Raw genomic sequence first — 23,164 nt, 5'->3', positions numbered from 1 at the left:
TCGTCCGAGCACCGCAATTATTGGAGAACTCTAGAAACATGTAGCTAAACAAAGGCGTTTCTAGAACAACCGTGCCCAGTGATTTCGAAAAATCTCCTACATTTTTCGAAGCTCCACTGCGGCATGCTGACCAGGGCTTTAACCGGCCACTGCAAACTCAACCATCACATAGCAACTATTCAGCGCGCTGAGTCTTTTTCATGTGATCTTTGTGAATCCGACCACGGAACCTCATATCATCTGATATACAACTGTCCAGCAGTAGCGCAATTGCGATTTTGAGTCTTCGGCCGTCCTTATATAGACGAAACCATGTTTCGACGACTGAAACTCAGAGACATACTAAAGTTTCTTATCCAATGTGATAAAGAGCTTTAGGCTTACTTGTGAGTTCAACTTATCTGGTGTTTGTTTTTGTGTTGTTAATTTTCCCACCCTTCCAATTCTACTTCCCCACACCTTCTTCTCCTTTCCTTCCGCTCAGGAAATGATCAAAACACACGGCAAGGCACAAATCCCCGACTACATACTGGGAACGTGCCATCTAAACCAATATTTTCTGATTCCTGATTCCTGCTTGTACGCAGGGCATGATTTAAGAGTATACTGAAAGTCCCCACAGTAACTACATCTTTCGGTTTCCCTGCCACAAGAGTTCCCAGCCAACATTTTGATTCACTTTAATAAGTTGCAATTTGATTAACTGAACTCTTAAACGATATAAATTGATTGTATAAAATGCACAGATCCCTTCTATGTGAACAAAAGTGGAGGCCATATACGTACAACAAATCGGTATAGTAGAACTATGTGATTTACGACGAATTTTGATCTAATCAGAAGCATTATACAATCATCTAGCTTATCTGTTTATATGTGATCACATGGAGAGTTATGCAACTTAAGGTCCCCAATGTGGTAACAAGTATTTTTTTAAAAATAACATGAAAATAAAAAATCAGGATGAAAATTCTATAATTCTGTTATAAGACATAGTTACACGCCCACACTGGTAGATATGTTTTTCATGGGTGAGTTTGGAGTTACTGGAACATCAATTATTAAATTACCTGCTACGATTTACTTCCACAGTTTCGAAGCCGAGATCTTCGTATTCCCAGCATAGCCGCTATGTACTCACCTATTTATACAGTGTCAAGCAACGATTATATTTGATCATTTTTATCGCTTTGTGATTACGATCTAAAAATACCATAATCCAACCTAAATATGGCCCTCCAATGATACCTTCTATACCTGTCAAATCAAAACCTACATTCTTTACTCAAGCCATTTTTATTGCTCAAATATTGAACTAGTCTGACAGAGAATTTGCGAAGTGCTATAAGGAGGTGACAATTCTTTTTTGAACGATTTTGCAGTTTAATCCAATTGCAAATTAATTTCTATACAATGTTTCAAGATTTCCGCATGTACAATTTTGTTTTAAATTGTAGTGGACTAATAAATAACTTCAAGTCAAAATTGTATTTGGATCACAGATTTGCATTTTATGTGAACTTTTTACAACAAAACATAATTTTTGCTTGCACTATTTGTAATTTTGATTTAGTCTGTCATTATTTGTAATTTATTGTAAACTTTTATATACGATTGCTGGTTTGCTGGGTTATCCTCACTATCCCCCTTGCAATTGTCGCACCATTTCTTATTGACATAATAGGTGGTTGTGTGTTGTGTAATAGTTGCTGAATACAATTGATTGCATTCCAGAATATTCACATAAGGAAGTGAAGCAACCAACCCCATACTTCAGTATATCTTCGCGCGTCAGGCTCAGGTCGGCGACAACTCCATCGATCTCCACTGCTTTACAGGTACATATACTCTAAATTTCTTCGTACAACGCTCACAGTAAGCAATCTGGTTTGCCTGGTCGTCGTCATTCACAATAAAGAGTATCTTATTAGTTCGAACACCTGTTATCTAAGCTGCAGCCTGGCTGGAAGTAGATTGCCCAGGGTCCATTTGAACTGGCTGGACTATTGGAAGAATCAAAGATGGGCGTAATTTTTGTAATATCCATTTTACTCATTGGAACATCAGGGGATCTATCGATAAGGATTGAACTATTCTCACACTCGGCCATTTAGACACGAGGTTATTTAGGGAATGGAATCTAAAAAGCAGCAGTAACAAAGTATAAACATGAAAATGCAGAAAAGAAAACAAAATACTCAGTTTCTCTAGCAACGTCCGTTCGTCTTCACCGGATAAATTCACTGCGCTAGTCGGGGCACCGTGAAACAAAGGCTATATGAAAACTGTATCTGTACCACATTTGGTTTTTTTTTTTGGTAAATAGTGAATTTACTGTGTTGCAAGAAACTTGGTGTTAACCCTGTAACCATTATACCATAGTTTATACGAACTAGGTTAGTGAAAAAGATTTTGCTATTTCGAATTTATTTCCGAATTATAAAAATATGAAGTTTGGATTTACATATTTGGATTATTATATTGAATAATTATTATTAAGACTTCAAATATATATGAACAACAAACAAAAGAGTAATCATGTGCATTCACTTTCTCCTACCATCCAACCTCAATCAGGTAAAATCCGTTTCGCTTAAAAGTGTATTTTATCTTGGCAAATCCAGTCAGCATTAACCTGCCACTTACAAATGACCGGAAAAATGGAGATGAACTCGTTGCTAACATTGTATTTCGCACCATCAATTTATTAAACAAACTTCAATAATGTTAGTTTAATTTTACTACCCAGAGAAAGGTTCAGCCGACGATATTGTAGATACAAATTGATACGAACCATCAACACATCAATGGAATAGCTCATCCAACAACGAACCAATCTTCTCGTCAAACCTCCCGCGGATTTTCACATCAATGCTATGCGGAAAATTGATCGCCATCCGTATCGAAACACGCTGATTTCCCTGCAGGTTATACAAACAAACCTCAATTCAGTTTTCTATTTATTTTAATTTGAATCCCGACCCAATGCACTTTTCCTGATGCTGTCGTCTCGCGACACCGCGGCACGCTGCCTTCACAGTTAATCAAGTTGCCATTCCTCTCGGATCGCAGCCAAGGGATCATGATACATTCCCTACATTGCACCGGCTGGCATTGAGTCACGATCGTCGTCGATATGGACTTGAATCGGTTCGTACCTTGGTCCGTTCTTTTCGTTTGCAACGGACGAGTGGCGGATGTAGGTAAATACTGTGCGAACTGATAGAGCAACTGATCATGAATATTCATTATCATCTGGGAGACCACTTATTGGATCTGTCTGCTGCGAAATCGTTCGCCTAAAAGCCATGTACCTATGATAAATAATTGCCAATAGTCGTTATAGTAATCGGAGGCCCGGTTGGAATAAATTATCAATTGAAAGCTGGCTAGCTGGCCTTCATTTCCTCCCACCATCGATAGCTAGACAGGCCTTTTAAGAGGAACGCTTTCTTACGCAAATTACATTTAATCAACGAGGTATTGAAGTGATTTCCGGCACGTCCTTGCTTGGTTGATTGTTTTTGTTTTCAAGAAAAATCGATTGTTATTCTTTACTACGCATCCAACTGAATGTCGAATGATTAGTTTCTTCAATGAAAGGGGTGGAACTGCCTCCAACTCCCCCGTAAAGATGGTACATAATTGAGTGGAACAAACAACAACAACGAAAAAACGAACAACAATAAAAAGTCTGATCGAATCAAAGAAAGCAATGCTTCGGACGCGAAAAGAGGGCCACTTACCTGTCTGACTTGTTTGAACTGCTCTTCAAAGCTCCAACCGTTGTTCTGCTGTGATGAGTTGGATGTCTCGCTCGAGGTCGACGAATTCGAGCCCGGGTTCGCTGAGAGGAAAGAAAGGTGACGAAATAAAGAGGTTTGAGTCATCGTTCATCGTGGATTTTGGATCTATTCATGCTGGGATCTATAGTGCATAACGCAACTCAACTCACCATCCTTGCTGATCGACGGCGGGTTGGGTAGTGTAAACGGATAACTGCTGCCATTTGCTGGATTCGCACCACCCCCAACACTCCCACCACAATTGTTACCACTGTTCTGTCCACTACTTCTATGATCCACCACACTACCATACCCACTTCCACTTCCGGTTAGATGTGATTGTTGCTGCTGCTGGTGCTGCTGCTGTTGCTGTAGCAACGAACTTGCACCGAAGCTTGCGTGCAACGTCGCAAAATCACTCTGATCGCCCATCAGTCCCACCTTCATGTCACGCACTTGCATCTTCAGTTTTTCCAACACATCCCCGTGCTGCAGGCCAGACAGACCCGACAGCCCGGACAGGTTCTGTACGTTCATATTCAGTGCCGACAGATTTCCGAGTACCCCCAGCGGGTGGTTCTGGCCAAACTGTGGTGCATGGACGCTACCGCTGCTGCTGCTGCTGTCGGGAATCGAAAATACGTGCAACGGTTAGTTGTGAACATCGAAAGTGAAACAAATTGATCATAAATTAATTAAACCAGATGCGTCGCAATCTGGCTTGATTGCGGACTTACTTCAGCTCTGAGTGATGATCTGGACTGCGGCCAAACTCCATCCCGGATGTCATCTTCGCTTCTGCCGCGACGGTCTGAGTTACATTAACGCCTCCGTCGCCGCTTGAAGCACCACCTTTCTCAGCGTGATCGTCGTCCTCCGGGCGAGGGGAAGACTGCAACAAGTCAGATAGGAAAAGAGTGGTAAGGTAAAAATATAAATTGAAATTAGCCACTCGCATCATCCCGGCCGGCTGAGCGTTCAAAATGATTAATCGTAAGTGCGACATCGAAACATTCGCTGGGTGTCGCTACGCAATCACTCCCGAATGGGGGCGCCTATAATCTACCGGTTCCACCAAGCGGACCCTGGACTGCCATCGTTATGTTGTAGTCTGCTCGGAAAATGTGGTGGTGAGTGGGGGAGGCGGTTAGAGTATGACATTGTAAAATATGCCAAGAAGGCAGGCAGCGAGACCCGTTTGGTTCAAGATCACGACATCGGATGCTGCTACCGAACGGAGCCCGACTAGCGATTGAACGAGCATCACCCCAAAGCACTCACAGGCCACGCATTCTGTGACCCGAACCAGTCAGACGGAACAGTGATAAAATGTACCACCGATAATGATGATGTTTTATGGGATTAACGTGTGTAGATTTGGTGATATTAAAGTGTCAAATTAATTAAATTAATGTAAGTTTTATCGTCACCGCTTAGTGGTGGATAGGGTGACCAACTGCTTCGTCGCTTAGGGTGATGATGCAAATTTAGCGATCGCTTCGTTTTGCTTTTCCTGTTCAAGGAAAGCTTGTAATAATTTATATACTCGAGATTTCAACCGGATTTTGGTGTTATTAGGTCGCGTCTGTAATTTCTAAACTAAACCGTTAAAAAGTTATTAATATTCTCGAGTAGGGCATTGCATTTTTTTTTAATTTTCATAGCCCCCTTCTCTCTTTATATTATGACATATGTAAAAGGAAACTCCGATGCCAAATTTCATATCATTTGGACAATCTTAGACCCCACGTAAGTAGAGGTTTTTGGACATTAAATGAAAAAAATAAGGGCTGATGCTCCTGAATTTTGACGGTAACGAATCTATTTCTATTTTGTTTCTGAGAATTTGCTTCATTAAAAAAATAATACAATTTGATATGATTGTCAAAACCCTAGAACCTCAACAAGCATAGGTACCAAAGGTTCCATTCGGTTCCTGAGATTTTGTCACATAATAAAAACTTCAAAATATGTATTATTTGCAGTGTAAATCAGAAAAGTTATTGAAAATAGGAGTTTTTGAGGACAAAATGCTCAAAACCCCAATTTTTCGCATTTTTCAAGACAGGTTAATATCTCTATCCAAATACTACGCAAAAACTGTAATTTTCCGAGTACTACTTCAAAATGTATAGCATTTAATATTTTTCCTCATAATTCTCCAAATGTCGTGAAGCTTTGTCAAAATATGCAAAGGTAAGAGGTAATCGAAAATAAGTTATCAACAAATTGAACATTGTTAAGACAAGATTTCGATCGAACAGTTTTAACTCAACAAGAATAAAATAGAAAAGAAAACCAGAAAATCAATGAACACGAAAAGTAAAAACCGAAGAGAGAAGAGGTAAAAGGCGAAAAAATAACAAAATATACAAAAATTATATTAAAAAACAAAAGCATGGAAAGAGTTAGAAAATGAAAAGAAAAGGAAAATGAAAGATTGGCGAAGGGAAAATTATGAGCGAAACACAAATAAGTAATAATAGACAAACGAAATCAATTGGCAAAGTAACGAAAAGAAAGGGTTATAATTAGATGTTTGGCGACTGGTTACGGAACCTTCACTGATATTTACGGCTTTCTCAGTTTATTAAATTCCCAAACCTCCCATCGTTAACAATCAGTGATTTCGACAAAAACGTGTAAATTAAATTTTCCCTTAAAAAGGCCATCAAAAACGGCCAAACGTCGGGCAATCTATAAATATATCGTTTGCTTAAGTATAATAGACTGAGAAAGCAGTAAATATCAGTGAAAGGGCAATAGTGAGAAAGAAAAAGGGACAGAGTAGGTAAAAATAATGAGTGAAAGTAGGATGAGAAATTTAAAGAAGAAAAGACAAAAAAGAAGGAGGAAAGAAAAAAGCTAGAGGAAGTTACCAAAGAGAAAATGAAAACAAACATGAACAAGAAGAAAAGCAAGAGAGAAACGTAAAAAAGAAAAAAAATCAAATAATACCGTGTAAATAGAAATAGAATGGAAATAAACGAATAAAGGAACTAACTATGAAAAGGAAAAGAAACACAGAGAAAAGGAAATAATAAGAAACGGCAAATGCGTTAAGATGCGAAACTGTAAAAGTAAGACGAGAAGGAATGATCGGAAAAACAACAAGAGAGATCAAACAAAAAAGGAACAAGAAAGTAATGATAAAGAGGAAAGGAAGTAAACCAAGCAGCGAAAGCACAAACGAAAAGAAAAATGAAAAGTGAAAAAGAAAAAAAGGAAAACAGAAAATAGAAACAAGAAAAATAGTAAAAACCGAAATGGAATAAGCTCAAAAACATGAATAAAGAAGAAGGAGAATGGCTAAGGAATATGGAAAAGTGGCACCAAAGCAGGAAAAAACTACATTGAAAAAAATGAAAAGCAAAAGAAAAAAGAACAAACAAGACTGAAGAGAAAAACTAGTAAATGTAAAGCTAATAACAGAAAACAAACAATCAATGAGAAACAAAAATCAGAAACGGACAAGGAAAAGGTAAAATTAATAAAGCAAAAAGAAATATAAAAATCAGAAACCATAGAAAATGAAAAACCACAACTGAAATAAGAACAATATAAATGAAAACGCAACGAAAAAAAGAAAAAGAAAGGAATAAGAAAAAACTGAAAATGAAAATGAAAATAGAAAAAGTAAACAAAGAACGTACGAAAACAAGAATAACAAAAAATATTTCATGAATCTAAAATAAAGATAAAAATTCTCAAATCTGAAAAGCAAACAGATTAACTAAAAGTTTAATGGCAAAGGAGATATAAAAAATGAAAAGTAGAACATTGTAAGATACAATTGGGAAAAGGTTGTCAGAGAGGAACGCCAAATGAAAAAAGAACAGTATAATGCAAAATGGTTAAACCAAAAAGAAATGAATTATTTAAAACAATTACTGCATACTGTTTTTAAAATGGAGATAAAACGGAGACGCAATTAATGACAAGTTTTGAAACATTTTTGGTGCAAATTTGGAACATGGATGCATATAGTTTATTTGTTTCTGTTGTAATGGCTTAACCATTTGCTTCTTTTTCGGGTTATAAAGTTCATGTGCAAGGTTAGAAAACGACCCTAAGTGAGTTGCATACAAGACAAACGGAACACAAATTCCGCTATGCTTACCCCGATGCAGACAAATGATAGATTATATGATAACTTTGAGAAGAAAAATGTACAGCAAAAGGTAACAAAAGAAACAAAAAAGAAGCAGAAAGTAGGAAATAAATAAGTAACTCAGAGCACACAAAAAATTACAAATAAATGAAAGAGAAACAAAAGGTGAGCGAAACAAGAGCAAGAAGAAATAAGAAATTAAATGTGGAAGAAAGACAACCAAATACATAAAATTTAAAGGAGGCCGCGTGGAAAAGAATTGGAAGATAAAAAAAACAAACTAAGTCGGGAGAAAGAAAAAGAACGATGAACAAAAAAATCAAGGAACAGCCCTATCGGGTTGCACGAATTGTAGACGTAGGACGACACTATTTAATGTAAAATATTTCCTTTCTTAGTATATATGGATTAATATTAAATTTAAATATATTTTATTCGTACAGTTTAACCAATCAGCATCAAATGTTACATATCGAACCACCCTACTTATTTGTGGTGTAACCCCTTAGTCCCTTAATACAAGAATGGAAAATAATTTTATATATATATATATATATATATATATATATATATATATATATATATATATATATATTTTTTTTTTTTTTTTTTTTTTTTTTGGCAGTATTTTGGCAGTTTTTTCATGCATAAATAGACGTTTTTGTATGTATTAGCAGAATAAGAGTAGGATAGGCGAAGTGTAAATTAATCACGTGGAATCAATGAATGGATCGAACGTAAATAAAAAAAATTCGTTGCGCTTTCCATCGATTCGCGCAAATTTGTTGCTAAGGAAAAATTTCGTTTTTTGTGCAACGGAAGAAAACAAATTAGGTATGCCTTTGGGGTGCGCGACGTTCGGCATAAATACGTTAGGCATAAGTACGTTAGGCATACATACGTTAGGCATAAGTATGTTAGGCATAATGGACGTTAGGCATAATGGACGATTGGCATAATATACGTTAGGCATAATGGACGTTAGGCATAATGGACGATAGGCATAATTCATAAAAACATAAAATTAATCGCAAGCCTTTATTTATTGTAGATATTTCAACCTTACTCCCGTTTTTCAGGTTAGAAAAAAACTACACTTTGCAATACCATACCATCGTATGACTTTATCGAGACACCGTGATATGAAAAATACAATGCGAGATATTTATCCCTTACTAGTGTAGATATTTTTTCTATTTTTTTACGTACATTAGCTGGATGGATTCCTCGTTTAAGTCAACAGTTTTGGTTCAAATACATTTCAAGTTTATTGGATGTATTACCAATATATCTGTAATAAAGTATTGAAAAATAAGTCAGAATAATTACCAAAAATTATGCTTTGGAGCTATGGAAACTTGCAATATTATGGACGCATTAGGCTAAGGTTGTTACGTTTGTGACGATACCTTTTTTATTTCGGTGACTTTTCACAGTACACGAAAAAATCTCTCGTATCAGACAGTTTCTGTAGTTCTACCTTTGATGACCTCATGAATATAATCATTGAACTGTATCCCAGATTAAACAGTTCAATGAATATATGAATATGGTTGCTTCTATATTATCTCCCATATTGGATAATATAAAATCAGCAATATGAATACATTCGTTGAATGAATAATAAAATGCATCATTCTTTCTTTCATGATCTGTTCTTAAAGACATATACGAAGACTTTTTTTCCCAATACGTCCTTCGCTTTCTCTTTCGTTTATTACTACAAAACCATAAAACTTTTTAAACATTTATCGGTATCGGTATTTATGTTTCGAAAGACCAAGGTTTTTACGCAAATAGTTGAAGGGAAATCAGAAAGGTGACCGAGTAATTCGCGGAAGAGAAAGTAAACAAAGAGAGGCTCTCTTTTGTAGATTGAACCTATTGAAAAAAATGTCTTCATATTTTCTTCTTGGAAAATTGCACCATGCATGAATAGGAATTTACGAATTAATCTAAGTTGTTATGCATTATTCATGCCTTAATGCAAATGAGATTGTTTTTAAACAAGCGTGTTGAGCCTATTTTAGCCATATGCTGTTAATCGGTTGTATGTCGAGAAATTAATGCAATCTGAGGTAGTTTCAACTTTTAGTATACCGCAATACCGCTTTTGCCGAAATGCACTCATTATGGGATGCTAAATGTATTCCCATGCACTGTAAATTTTCACATGCCGCTATGCCGCTGTCATTGTATATGGGCCTTATTAATGGAATCTTTGCAATTCTATTTTACTTTCCGTATGCCAAGCATTCGATATCTTTATTTGAGCAAAGATTGCTTCAAGCATATACAGCAGAATAAAATATTGATAAAGTTGGATCAGTTTTCAGAGTATTTCTACAACATCAAAAAAGTTCAAATATTCACGCAACCACCCGAGGCCAACCCTTTAAAAAATAAGTTTCTTGAAGTGATACTTCGACTAGATAATTTATGCCTGACGTCCATTATGCCAATCGTCCATTATGCCTAACGTATTTATGCCTAATGGGGTACACCCATGCCTTGGTATCCACATTCGCCTCAAACATTGAACCCAAGCGAACGGTGTTAGGTTGTACAATGTTCGAATCAAACAGTTGTGTGAGTACATCATTTACGTACACGAATGGAAGATCCGCACTAAGCAGTGCTAGTGATGATGGGTGGAGCGAAAGAGACAACTAGTGCCACGACGGCATTGTGCTCGAAACGAGCGCAGAACAAGGGGAAGCATGCTGTTTGATGTTCGTTGGGTCGGACAAACTCAATCGCCTAGTTGTGGGTATTTTGAAAAACGAAATTGATTTTGCCACATCGATCACGATCAAATATCGAGCTGGAAAAGATCGGATGAAAAAAAGCGATTTTTCGAAGTAAAAAGATCGATTGTGACAAAAATCGCTTCATTTTCAATGGGAATTTTAGAAGAAAAATCAATTCTACGAAATCGATTTTATTGAGTCATCAGTCAACAACGAACAGAAAAGATCGGATGCAGAACATCGATTTTTCGAAATCAAATAATCGACTTTAAAAGAATCGCATTGACATCGTCCATTCCTACAATCGCCCATTGAACGGCGAGCAGAGCGCTGTGTTGCGTACCTCCACAGTCAGTGTAGCAGACTTGCCACTCATTACAACCCAGCCAACATTTTGATTTACTTTAATAAGTTGCAATTTGTACTGCAATTTAACTGTACTCTTAAACGATATAAATTGATTGTATAAAATGTACAGATCCCTTCTATGTGAACAAAAGTGGAGGCCATATACGTACAACAAATCGGTATAGTAGAATTATGTGATTTACGACGAATTTTGATCTCATCAGAAGCATTATACAATCATCTAGCTTATCTGTTTATATGTGATCAACTTTACAATCACACATGAAGGTTTATGCAGCTTAAGGTGGTAACAAGGAGTATTTTTTTAAAAATAACATGAAAATAAAAAATCAGGATGAAATTTCTATAATTCTGTTATAAGACATAGTTACGCTCACACTGGTAGATATATGTTTTTCATTGGTGAGTTTGGAGTTACTGGAACATTAAATTAGCTGCTACGATTTACTTCCACAGTTTCGAACCTGAGATCTTCGTATTCTCAGCATAGCCGCTATGTACTCACCTATTTATACACTGTCAAGCAACGATTATATTTGATCATTTTTATCGCTTTGTGATTACGATCTAAAAATACCATAATCCAACCTAAATATGGCCCTTCAATGATACCTTGTATACCTGTCAAATCAAAACCTACATTCTTTACTCAAGCCATTTTTATTGCTCAAATATTGAACTAGTCTGGCAGAGAATTTGCGAAGTGCTATAAGGAGGTGACTATGTTTTTTGAACGATTTTGCAGTTTAATCCAATTGCAAATTAATTTCTATACAATGTTTCAAAATTTCCGCATGTACAATTTTGTTTTAAGTTATAGTGGACTAATAAATAACTTCAAGTCAAAATTGTATTTCGATCACAGATTTGCATTTTATGTGAACTTTTTACAACAAAACATAATTTTTACTTGCACTATTTGTAATTTTGATTTAGTCTGTCATTATTTGTAATTTATTGTAAACTTTTATATACGATTGCTGGTTTGCTGGGAAGTCTTCGGTGATAAGCTACGAGGCTGCTACAGCTGCACTGGCTGTGGAAACACGCAATGCAGTGCTCTGCTCGCCGTTCAACCGAGTACGAACTGTTGTTCCCGAAGTTATGAACCATAACATCGTCCATCATATCAAAGTTACAAACTGACAAACTAGATCTATCATTTAACAATATAAAAGAGGTCAGTTAACGGGCTCAAGTGACATCAGAATGTAGTCGAAATCTAGACTACCTGAGAAGGGTAACTAACACAACGTTGGCTCTACTATAGAGAACAGCTAAATTTAAGGCTTATTTCTACTAGATCTTATAGGTGGCCAAAGAGGGTATAATTGACCGTCAGTGAGCCAGAATCACAAGCCTCCGCAGTTTTGAAAATATTTTAATAATTTTGACGCCATTCAAAAAGCAAACTGATACCGATTGATATGGGAATTGGATGTGTGCTCTTTAACACTTAACTCCGGAACCAAACCTCCGATCCAAATAAAACTCAATAGCAGCCTATGGCGATGTTACACCTTTGAGTATAACATTGTTGAAATCAACACAGTCATCTCTGAGAAAAGTGAGTAACAAACACACATATTCACGCAAATAGACGGTAGGCACAAATCTCCAACTACAAACGGGGAACGTGTCATTCAAGCTAATATATTCTGTTTCCGGGCGGTAGGCACACGGATCGTGATCGAGAGAACTGACATGGCGAACCAACAGAAAAGAAGAGGAAAGCGATATTGTGCCCTGATTACAATAGACGTCAATAACGCGTTCGATAGCGCGAGCTGGATAGCCATCGCCACTGTACGCTAAGGAATTCTTAGACGGAGTAGGGTAGATACACTGCCGGGGACTATTCGAGTAGATCACAAGGAGCTAAATGGCTAAAAGAAACGGATCGAGGGGGGGATACAAATGACTCAATGAGCACAAAGAGGGCCAAGGGCTTAACGAAAGAAGAAATGTAGCAGCACAATCCCTCCCGACGTAATATCTAACGGTGGTCCAAAGATGACAAGAACACGAACAAACAAGAGGTTAAGGTTTTTTCGGTAGGTGTACTGGAGAAAGCATGGCATGAATCCGACAGTAGCATGTGCCAAGTCGACAAATGGCTCTTTTGAAGATGCTACCTCCATAAAAAAAACACACATACATTTACCCAACTCGACGAGCTGAATCAAGTGGTATATGGGACTCGGCTCTGCGGACCCTGCTAAAAAGCCGGTTGGCGATTGTCGAGTGATTACATAACCTTTCTTATATGAGAAAGGCAAAGGCAAGGTTCAGGGGACTTCATGTGTAATTCCATGTAATATGGTTTGAGTATGATATTGTTGAAATCGGCCCAGTCATCTTTGCGAAAAATGTGTGAGATTATTTGACACATACACACCTACAAATTCTGAGCGATTTCATAATTTATCTATATGAGGATAGGAAAGGAAAAATAAGAAGGAATAAAGAAAAAAGGGGAAATAGTCAGAAAGAAAATTAAAACAAAAAGATTAATGAAGAACAAATAGGAACAAGAAGAAAAAATAAAGAGAAGAAAGAAAACCAAATGAGAAACGCGAAAAAGAAAGATGCAAAATATGGAAAAAAAGAAAAAAATGGAAATAATATGAAAGGATGAAATAATTTAATTTGAAGATATAAAAGGAAACAAAGAGGAAATGAAACAAGAAAGAAACAGAAGATGCATCAAGAAGCGAAACTTAGAATATAAGAGAAATCGAGCAGCAAATATAGAAAAAGAAAGCAAAAAATTAAAAAAAGAAATAGAATAACGAAGTAAAAAACGAAGAAAAACAGGAAAAAACGCAATGTAATAAGCTCAAAAAGCTATATAAAAGGAAAATGAAAATACAAATTCTGAGCGATTACATAATCTATCTATATGAGGATAGTAAAGGAAAAACAAGAAGGAAAAAAGAAAAAAGTGGAAATAGCTAGAAAGAAAATTAAAACAAAAAGATTAATGAAGAACAAATATGAACAAGAAGAAAAAACAAAGAGAGAAGAAAGAAAACAGGTAAGAAACGGAAAAAGAAAGATTGAAAAAAATTAAAAGAAAAAAAGAAAAAAATGGAAATAATGTGAGAGGGTAAAGTAATTTAATTTGAAAAAAAGGAAACAAAGAGAAAATAAAACAAAAAAGTAACAGAAGATGCATCAAGAGGCGAAACTTCGAGTATAAGAGAAATTGAGCAGCGAATATACAAAAAGAAAGCAAAGAACTAAAAAAGAAATAGAATAACGAAGTAAAGAACAAAAAAAACAAGAAAAAACGCAATGTAATGAGCTCAAAAAGCTATATAAAAAGAAGACCAAAGGAAAATGAAAAAAAGTGAACTAAGGCGCAAAAGTAGGAAAAAAGCACAAAAAATACGCATTGTATCGATTTTGTTGGCTATTTTCGGCAAATTTGAGACTAAGAGAAACGAAAGCAATGAAAATGAAAGACGGATAGGTATTCTAGAGCGAATCAGTTATAAACTTAGAACGGAAAACTAGGACTAGACAGGGTCCTATGGACAACGTCTTTCATTTTCATTGCTTTCGTTTCTCTTAGTCTCAAATTTGCCGAAGATAGCCAACAAAATCGATACAGTAGAACCTTGCGGCAACTAAAACATAGTAACAAAAATACGTATTGCAAAAACTTTAGGCAAAAGGAAAAAGAACACACAAGATTGAAAAGAAAATCTAATAAAAGAATAATGAAATTGAAAACGTTAACTAATCAATGAAAGACAAAAAGGGAAAAAAAAAACAATGAAAGCAACATACAAGGAAAAAAGAAAAGCAAAAAAGAGAAAGAAACATGAAAATCAGAAACAAGGGAACATGAAAAATGGCAACTGAATTAAGAACAAATTAACCTAAAACCTAATGAATAAAACAAAAGAAAAAAAGGAAAAATAAAGAGAAAGAAAAACAACAAACTGGAAAGGAAAAAAGAGAAAGCAAAGAACGTACAAAATCAAGCAAACATAAAAAAGCAGTCCGAAAAAAAATTCTTGCAACATAAGAGAAAAATCATAAAGAAAAATATACAGAAAAAAGTAATAAAAGGAACAGAAAAAATATTAGAAAAAAGAAATGGAACAAAGTAGAAAAAAACACAAACGCGATCACAAGGAAAATTAAATAAAAAAGAAGAATCCAAAGGTGAAAGAAATATGAAAAAGATGATAAAAGAAATATGAAAAAGAAGAAATAAGAGAAGAAACAAAAGTTGAAAAAATCAAACAAAATGTGGAAAATAAAACAGAAGAAAACGCATGGAAGAGTTGGAAAATGAAAAAAAACTAAGACAGGTGAAAGAAAAAGAACGGTGAACAAAAAATTAAACGTAATTGAACAATAAAAATAGACAAGGGAGAAATAAACACAGAAAAAAGAATGAAAACAAAATGAAAACATATAATGACTAAAAAGTCAAAATTAGAAGAAAAGAAAAATAGACTACGAAGAAAGGGAAAAAGAAAATGATAGAGAAAATGGCAAAAGAGGTATGAAAATAAAACAAATAAGGGAAAGACAGTGAGGACGAATATAGAAAAACGGACAAAGAGAAATCAAAATAAAGAAACAGGAAAATAGAAGAGCCGTTAAATTAAAAGCAAGATAGTTGGAGAAAAAGAATCGGAAAAAAAAGAGACAGATTAAAAGGAGCAAAGGAAAAAAAACTAAATAGCCAACAGGGAAAAATTTAAAATGAAAAATTTAAAAAGACAAAAAGAAAAGCGGAAAATGATAAGAAAAATAAAAAACAAAAACGGAATATGCTAACAAAGTAAAATACAGAAGAAAGATAAGGAAAAAAATGAAAAAAACAGCAATTAAAATATATTGACAAAATGAACAAAGAACAAACAAGACTGAATAGAAGAAGCAAATGAAACAAAAACTGAAATTGTAAAGGATGAAAACAAAAGAACAAATGAGAACCAAGTACGAAAATAATGGAAAGAAAGCTTCAAGATAAATATAAAAAGGAAAGTAAAAATAAAAAGGCAAAAAAAAGAAAACGAAAAACGACGAAATATATAAGAGCAAAATAGCAAATTGGAAATTGAAGAAAGGAAGAAAGCGAGAAAAAACTAGCAAAGAAAAAAAATTCAACAAGCAAAAGTTAAGGAAAGAAAATATGGCGGAAATCAAAAGAAGAAATAATTAATAATAGCCAAATAAAGGGAAAGAAAATTGATAAGCTCTAAATAACAGTAGAAAAAGCAAACCGGAACAACCAAAAACAGAAAAGCAGTATACTAAAATTATTGTGAAAAGAGAAGGAAAAATGAAACCAAAATATGAAAGCTAAACCAAAAAAGCACGAAAGTAAGATTAATCAGGAAAAAGAAAAAAATAATAGCAAAACAGAATATAAAATGGGGAAAAGAAAATCAGAAAAGAAAAAAAAATCAAATGAAAGAAGAACAGGGTAAAGTGCTTTAGATCGAGGATGAAAATTAGGAAAAAAAATTAAAAGAAGCTATTTTAAGGATTTAGTTGGAGATAAATCCAAAACTCAACATGAAATACTCAAATATGAAATCTAACCTTCAAAAATGTTTTTGCGTCTTCAAGGTTGAATAAAACTTATTTTCAATAATTCCTTTTTTCAAGGTTAGATAAAAAACCCGTTTTAATCCACCTGGTGGTGCAATTGTGCCTTTCTCATTTATCCAAACTACGATTCCATGGCTGGTTATATTTAATATAATGGTGGAAATGTCAATTAAATATTCAGTGCGATTTACATACGTACGTACAGCTACGAACTTGAGTCGCTATATGTCGACGCTGAAACGTTAAGAAATTTAAAATTAGTTTCTCAACACAAAATCATTTCAAACCAAATTTTGCACTGGTTTTTCCGACCCACTAGAAAAATTTATTCTAGAGGAATTAGAAAATTTTATTCGTGTAGAGAGGTACTTGATGAGGGAAGGGCGGTTTAGGGAAGGGTGGTGAGTGACGTGGGGGGAGAGCCTCGCCGTATCCTCCTAACTACGACCCTGTTAAAATACAGAAAACCTATGCAAGCAAAAAAAAAATTAGCCGGGATTAAGTTGACGATGTTCAGAGTGCTTGCATAACCTTTCTATAGGAGAAAGGCAGAAATGCGAATTTGATGTGTGTCCGTACTCTTAAACCCGTAACTCCGGAACCAGAACTCGCAATTTAATGAAATTCAATTTGAGACTAAGTTTGATGAAATCGGTTCAGCCATTCCTGAGTAACCGATGTGCTTATTTTTGGTCACATACATACATACACACGCACACACACATACGCACACACGCACAAACATTTGCCGAATTCGACGAACTGAGTCGAATGGTATATGACAGACGGCCCTCCGGGCCGGGATTAAGTTGACGATGTTCAGAGTGATTGCATAACCTTTCTACAGGAGAAAGGCAAAAAGGTTAGATACAACTTATTTTCAATAATCATTTTTTTCGGAACGATGTGTGAATTTTTAATCTGGATCTTCGCTAAAATAATAATTCTTAACTACCCTAGGTAGAATTGACAGAAAACCATTAGTAAACTAGCATACTAAAATTACTTTTCTACAATTCACAGTATCATCGAAGTTGGTTACCCTATCCGACATTCTTTCTAGCATACACCCCACACCCCAACCAAATCAACCACCGTGTGCTACCGAAGAAACCGAAAAATGTTCCCCACCAGTAACCGAAAAAAGATATGAATGAAGAATAGAGGAAGAGGTGGGGAGTATGGCAGACAGAGGCAGTTTTGATTTTTTATAGCAGCTTAATTTGTGTGAAAATGTGTTTGTTGACTCTTAAGATGTCTCGTGGGGAATTTAATTGAATAATTTATTCGGCACTGGCTGACTGACTCTTGGTCGCGTTTGCTTCGATCGGCATGGTAGAAAGAGAGAGAGATGATGCCTACTCAGTTGACCGACATTGGTTTGGTTAACACGGTACCCACTCAGTCGGCTGCAGGGGAAGTCAGTCAGTCAGTCAGTGGATCAAAATGAAAAATTTAACGATCTAAAAAACGATCGTTTAGCGTGCACATTTTGAGTGTCATTTTTAAAAACGCCGTCGTAAATCCGGCTTGGAGATATTTTATAGTGCGATCTCGGCTACGAAATATGAAAAAATAATGCATGTCTTTTGATCGATTTTGACGGTTTCTCAGAAGTCACTGAACAACATTTGATTTGTTTCATTTGAAGAGATGATTTATTGCAATTCTTAATGTTGCTTGTTGATTAATAATCCAACAATATTTAATTGAAAGCGCATTACATCAATATGCCTCGTTTCTAAACGATTCAACCCTTCCTTCATCGCAGTGCAAACAAAATCGTAGAAAATCTCAACGCAATAAAGTTTCTTTGTGTCAACAACAAACAACGTCCGGAGACCACCTCGATGATGATGGTGGCGAGCCTCAAACCGCGCTTGATGGTCAATCAACCTAGGATCTTGCAACGTTCCGTCAGATGAGTCCGACATTTTTTATTAATTATTATCCAGCTCTTTCCACCTCGTATAAGTCAAATATTAAAATTGAAAAAGTCAACAAGTCCGGCGGGATATGTTTAATTATTAAAACCCTCTCGCTCCGTCTCTTACGTTCCACATTCATCGCAGCGTCCTCTCGGTGGTTATCGCATCTCCGATGTCTCGTCCGACACGTTCAAACACTTGTTTTTCGATATTTATTTACATTACATTTACGTGTGTTTTTTTTCTCGTGTAGGTATGAGAGCAGGGTCCGATCGTGTAACAGCGTAGATCGCCGTAACTCTTCCAACCGAATGACCGACCTACTTTGATCCCATCACATCACAGTCCACGACTTATCGCATTTCACCGCGCCACAGCGGATCTCTCACCAATAATAATTTATCGGAAAGTCCATTTCGGATTCGTTATTCATTCAAACTTCCTGTTTCCGGTGCTTTGTACGGCCCCGAAACGCCTTGTTACTTGACAGCTCGACAACAACAGCGGACATAAACCATTCAAAAACAAATCATCCTACTTCTCCGTGCGGGCACCCCAAGTCAAGTATTTGCCTATGAAAAGAATTTCATTACCTTGGATGGTCTGCTTTCCCGCGAAAGATACCGGTTACCGAGAAACTTGTTGATTGTGTTTCAATTTTAATGGAAATTCTCGCTTATCCGAACGATGGGATCACCCGAACGCTGTTACGTTATGGAGAGACCTTTTCCTGAGCAAGTCTGTAGCAAGCCCTCGACAATCGATCACCGATCAGTCTTGAACTCGGCGCACTAAAGTCACGTATTTAATATGAATCAATAATGGCCTTAACCGTCGCCATCGCATTCAGCGCCGCCGTCGTCGGTGTTGCCTTCGTCCTGATCTACCCTACCACAAGCGATCATAATATGTATCACGAGAACACTAGCCGATCGGTGACAAACCCGTTTCTACACTCCTTTTCCGGTCGGTGAATATGAATCGCGATCGCTTGACAAATATGTGGTCATTTACGCATAATAATAATTATGCGGTGGAAGGGACCAAACGTGGGTCGGTGGGATTTTTGGAGCAAGAGGAAATGAACAATTTTATGAGCATTCTTGATAAATGGGGAATTTTTCTTATGACTAATCATGGTATAAAAGAAATGCGATAATATTTTCAACAACAGTTGATTTTGGAATCAGCACAATAGGTTAAAAGATCACAATCAAATTTGAACTGTTAATTATATTTTTATTTCATTATATTTTTATTTGAAAGTAAACTATATATATGTAGGTATCTATTATTTTTGTGGACCGTTTTGGTGGAATAGTGAAAATAAATAAAAAATAAACAGAGAATGTTTCACCTCCCCATATTATGTAATCTGACCTTCATAGTTGTAAGTCGTTGTTTGAGGATGAAGTGTTTCCGTCAAAAATAAGGAATGGTGGAGTAGGGCGGGTTAAACGTTCCTTATTTGAACGCCTTGCAGACTAGTAAAAATTTCCTTCGCGCATACTCCATAATGAGAAACTTTAATCTGTCAATTGTGGGGGTGGGCGTAATTGGTAAATCGATTGCCTTGTACGCAGCGTACCTGGGTTCAAGTCCCGACCCCACACATAGGGTTAATTTTTCATGAGAGATTTTTCAAACCCGAAAAGGCAAATGACGAATGGCAAAAACCTCTATAATCGAAAGGACGAAAAGGTTTAATCTGTTTTGAATTTGTAGTTTATACATGTTAAATCTGAGTTTTTTAACATTAACACTGTTCTATATCAATAACTATCAAACTTCGTTAACGGATGGCTAAACATCGCTTTTTCAAATATCTATCAAAATATGGAAACAATAATTTTGACGGTTTTAAGTTTATTTTCTTAGTAGATTATGTTTGAAAACTCTTTACTCTAATACATATTCGATACACGATACAAACTACAGCACTGTCCAGAATTCATTTGACTACACCACCCAAATTGTCCTAGCACCAATTCAACTTGTAAATATACGTTTTATTAACGATCCAAACATGATAATGCCATGCAACTTATGTATTCCAGAACTTAAACAACGAGACCTACACTGCCGTTATAAGCTTAATTGTCCCATGTTCTATGGGATTTCCTATATACATGGGACAATTATGCGTAGAACGGCAGTACAATAGTTACATTGTTTCGTTCAGCATTCTTCTTAACCTTTTGATGTTCCTGATATGATAAAACTGGATAAATTTTATTTCCAGTTTTCGAAAAAGCCACATTTATTCATTCAATCAATGTTCCAGTTTGCTTACAGATGACCTAATATTGCAGCCTTTGAATGCTGTCTCTTTTTCCATGAATTGTTGGTGAAGTAGTTTTTTTATTATGTACAGACTCCCTATTACACAAATAAGTATTTCGAAGACAACGCCTGTAGCCGCCCGTCTAGTGTCAGAGAAAGGTACTCAGTGCGGGAGGAGACCAACGAAAAATAACTTTGAATAGTTACAATAATTAGCATTATCATCATTCGAAAACACAAATATTCAATACCTTAATTGACACATAATACCAGTTACGTAAAATAGCCGGAAAAAATGGGCACGTAAAATAGGTCACCAAATTTCCGAGATTCTTCAAATATACTCGAAGGCACACACGTTAGCCTTAACTCCTTCTATCAGATTTGTTTGGGTTATTACAAACGTCATTTCCATGTCAAATCCGGTCGAGAAAGTATCGTGAATTCGTAAGACACTAAAAAGCGCGATAATCACTTTTGGAGGCTTCCAAAAGAAGAAGAATTGGATATTTACCACATCCACGGATCGCTTGCCAAACAAGAATTTTATAGCGAATTTTGACAACTTCTTCAACTTCCTCGTGCAAGTTTTGCCACTCTATTATGGTTGCCACTTCTGTTCGGTGCCTTTGAACTTTGTGTACACAACGTTCTCGTGTACTTAAAATAAATTAAATCTTGAATCAAAATGTTGGATTGATGCTTTGATTGGTTCGATACTATCCTGCTTATTCAGTGCCTCATTTCATACCGCTCCAATCACTTCGCTTGGTTGTCTGATTCTCTCTAAACGCCTTGATCAAATGAGAAAAGTTGCAATGTGCGATTTCAAACTGCTAACGATCCACTGAAACCTACAAGCTAAAGAGTTACAAAAACAATTGAGTGCAACTATTTTTAGAATATAACTTTTAGAATGGTTTTTTATCGAATCTATGTTCGGATCCTTCATAATTCCAGTGCCCGGCTCATGCGTAAAGACGGCACTGATTTCAATTCACACTTTTGCATTTTTGGTAGGTTTTCCGAAGTGGCCCACAGATGGGGACAAACATATTTTAACAAAAAAGAACAAAAACGATATGCTTTCCTCGGTGGAAAGTTAGGTATGTCAATTTGAAACTGTTGCAACGTTGGTTAGAGCAGCGTCTACTATCTTTGTTCAACGCATTATCTCAAATGGTACGGATAATTTTGACATCGAATTCAAGCTTTCGTTGCGAGCATTTCACGTTTTCAGACCATTTGTGCTATTATATTGGTTCTGATAAACGAAGCAAAGATATTGATGCCAATTTGTACGCATTGCATCGATTTTAAACCGACTAATTAATAAAACAGTGTGGCACCATCCCTAATAGTTTAAAAAAAGCTCTTTACCCTATTTCGTCGCTGTTGTGCTATCTTATGACAAACGCCATTTTGGGGTAAACTGAGTTAGATATGCCACATTACTTGTCTAAACAATCTCTACAAAGTGGCGTTTACAGAATTTCGACTTTCTGCATGGTTACTGAGATATAGCGAGAAATGTGCTGAGAAATGTTCAATTTTTTGCTTCAAATGACTATGTAGTGGGATTGGCTCAAATTATCTTGATGAATAAGATGTTTTTATATGTAAAACTATCTCAGAAACACAATGGCATAATCATTTTCAAAACAAAAATGCGCGAATTGTGAAAAAAATGCAATTTAAGTTTTAAACTGGAAATATAGCATATTTGGCAACACTGTAACCAAAAATAACTATTTTTGCTAGATTCCCTGACTTATTTCCTTTAAAATGCATCTCACTGATTGTTTATAGACCAAATGAAGCCAAAGATATGAATTAAAGTTGATAGTTGATGATTTTTTTCTATGGAAAATTTTCCATGCGCGATTATGACACGCTATACAAATTTTGTCATCAATACACATCTATGACACGTGTGAGTGCGACTTTTGTTTACATTTATACTAAAAGCTCGCAACATAGTCAACTGATCTTTGTAAAAATTGAATGTTTAACACAGAATAGACAGAAGCATCAATTGCCTTCCTTGAATTTTTTATACCATTTATAAGTTTCGAGATATTCAATCTCAAACTTTAAAAATCGTTTTTCTCGAAATGTGCAAAATGGCGCTTGTCATAAGATAGCACAACAGCGACGATTTGTCATAACTTTTTAACAGTATATAGATCTTTAAAACATAGGTTACACGATCTTGGTTGCCCATTCGCATTTTCTTCGATTGTATACAACCAGCCAGTGTAGGGACTACCTCAAAGTCGACGACGTCTTACAAGTTCTCTGCTGAGCATAACATAAGCTGGCCTCTCTTCCGGCATTTGCATTTCATGTACAGCTTGT

General features: G+C 35.9%; 1 protein-coding gene across 5 annotated transcripts in view; it reads right to left on the bottom strand.

Moving 5' to 3' along the window:
* Positions 1-23,164, bottom strand: part of LOC131688433 (protein dead ringer) — a 364,954-nt gene that overhangs the window by 276,316 nt on the left and 65,474 nt on the right. For 4 of the 5 annotated variants that reach the window (XM_058972658.1, XM_058972653.1, XM_058972655.1 and 1 more), the window contains exons 2-4: positions 4,523-4,677; positions 3,956-4,407; positions 3,747-3,847 (exon numbers count right to left, since the gene is read on the bottom strand). In XM_058972658.1, the coding sequence (XP_058828641.1) occupies positions 3,747-3,847; positions 3,956-4,407; positions 4,523-4,575 (606 nt within the window). In that variant the 5' untranslated portion in view covers positions 4,576-4,677. The remainder of the gene's footprint in view (positions 1-3,746; positions 3,848-3,955; positions 4,408-4,522; positions 4,678-23,164) is intronic. The other variant, XM_058972654.1, reaches the window with a different exon arrangement.

The sequence above is a fragment of the Topomyia yanbarensis genome, chromosome 3 (assembly GCF_030247195.1).
Source record: "Topomyia yanbarensis strain Yona2022 chromosome 3, ASM3024719v1, whole genome shotgun sequence".
Classification (NCBI taxonomy): Eukaryota; Metazoa; Arthropoda; class Insecta; order Diptera; family Culicidae; genus Topomyia; species Topomyia yanbarensis.
The sequence above is the reverse complement of the archived record's forward strand: the minus strand, read 5'-3'. Positions and strand labels throughout refer to the sequence as shown.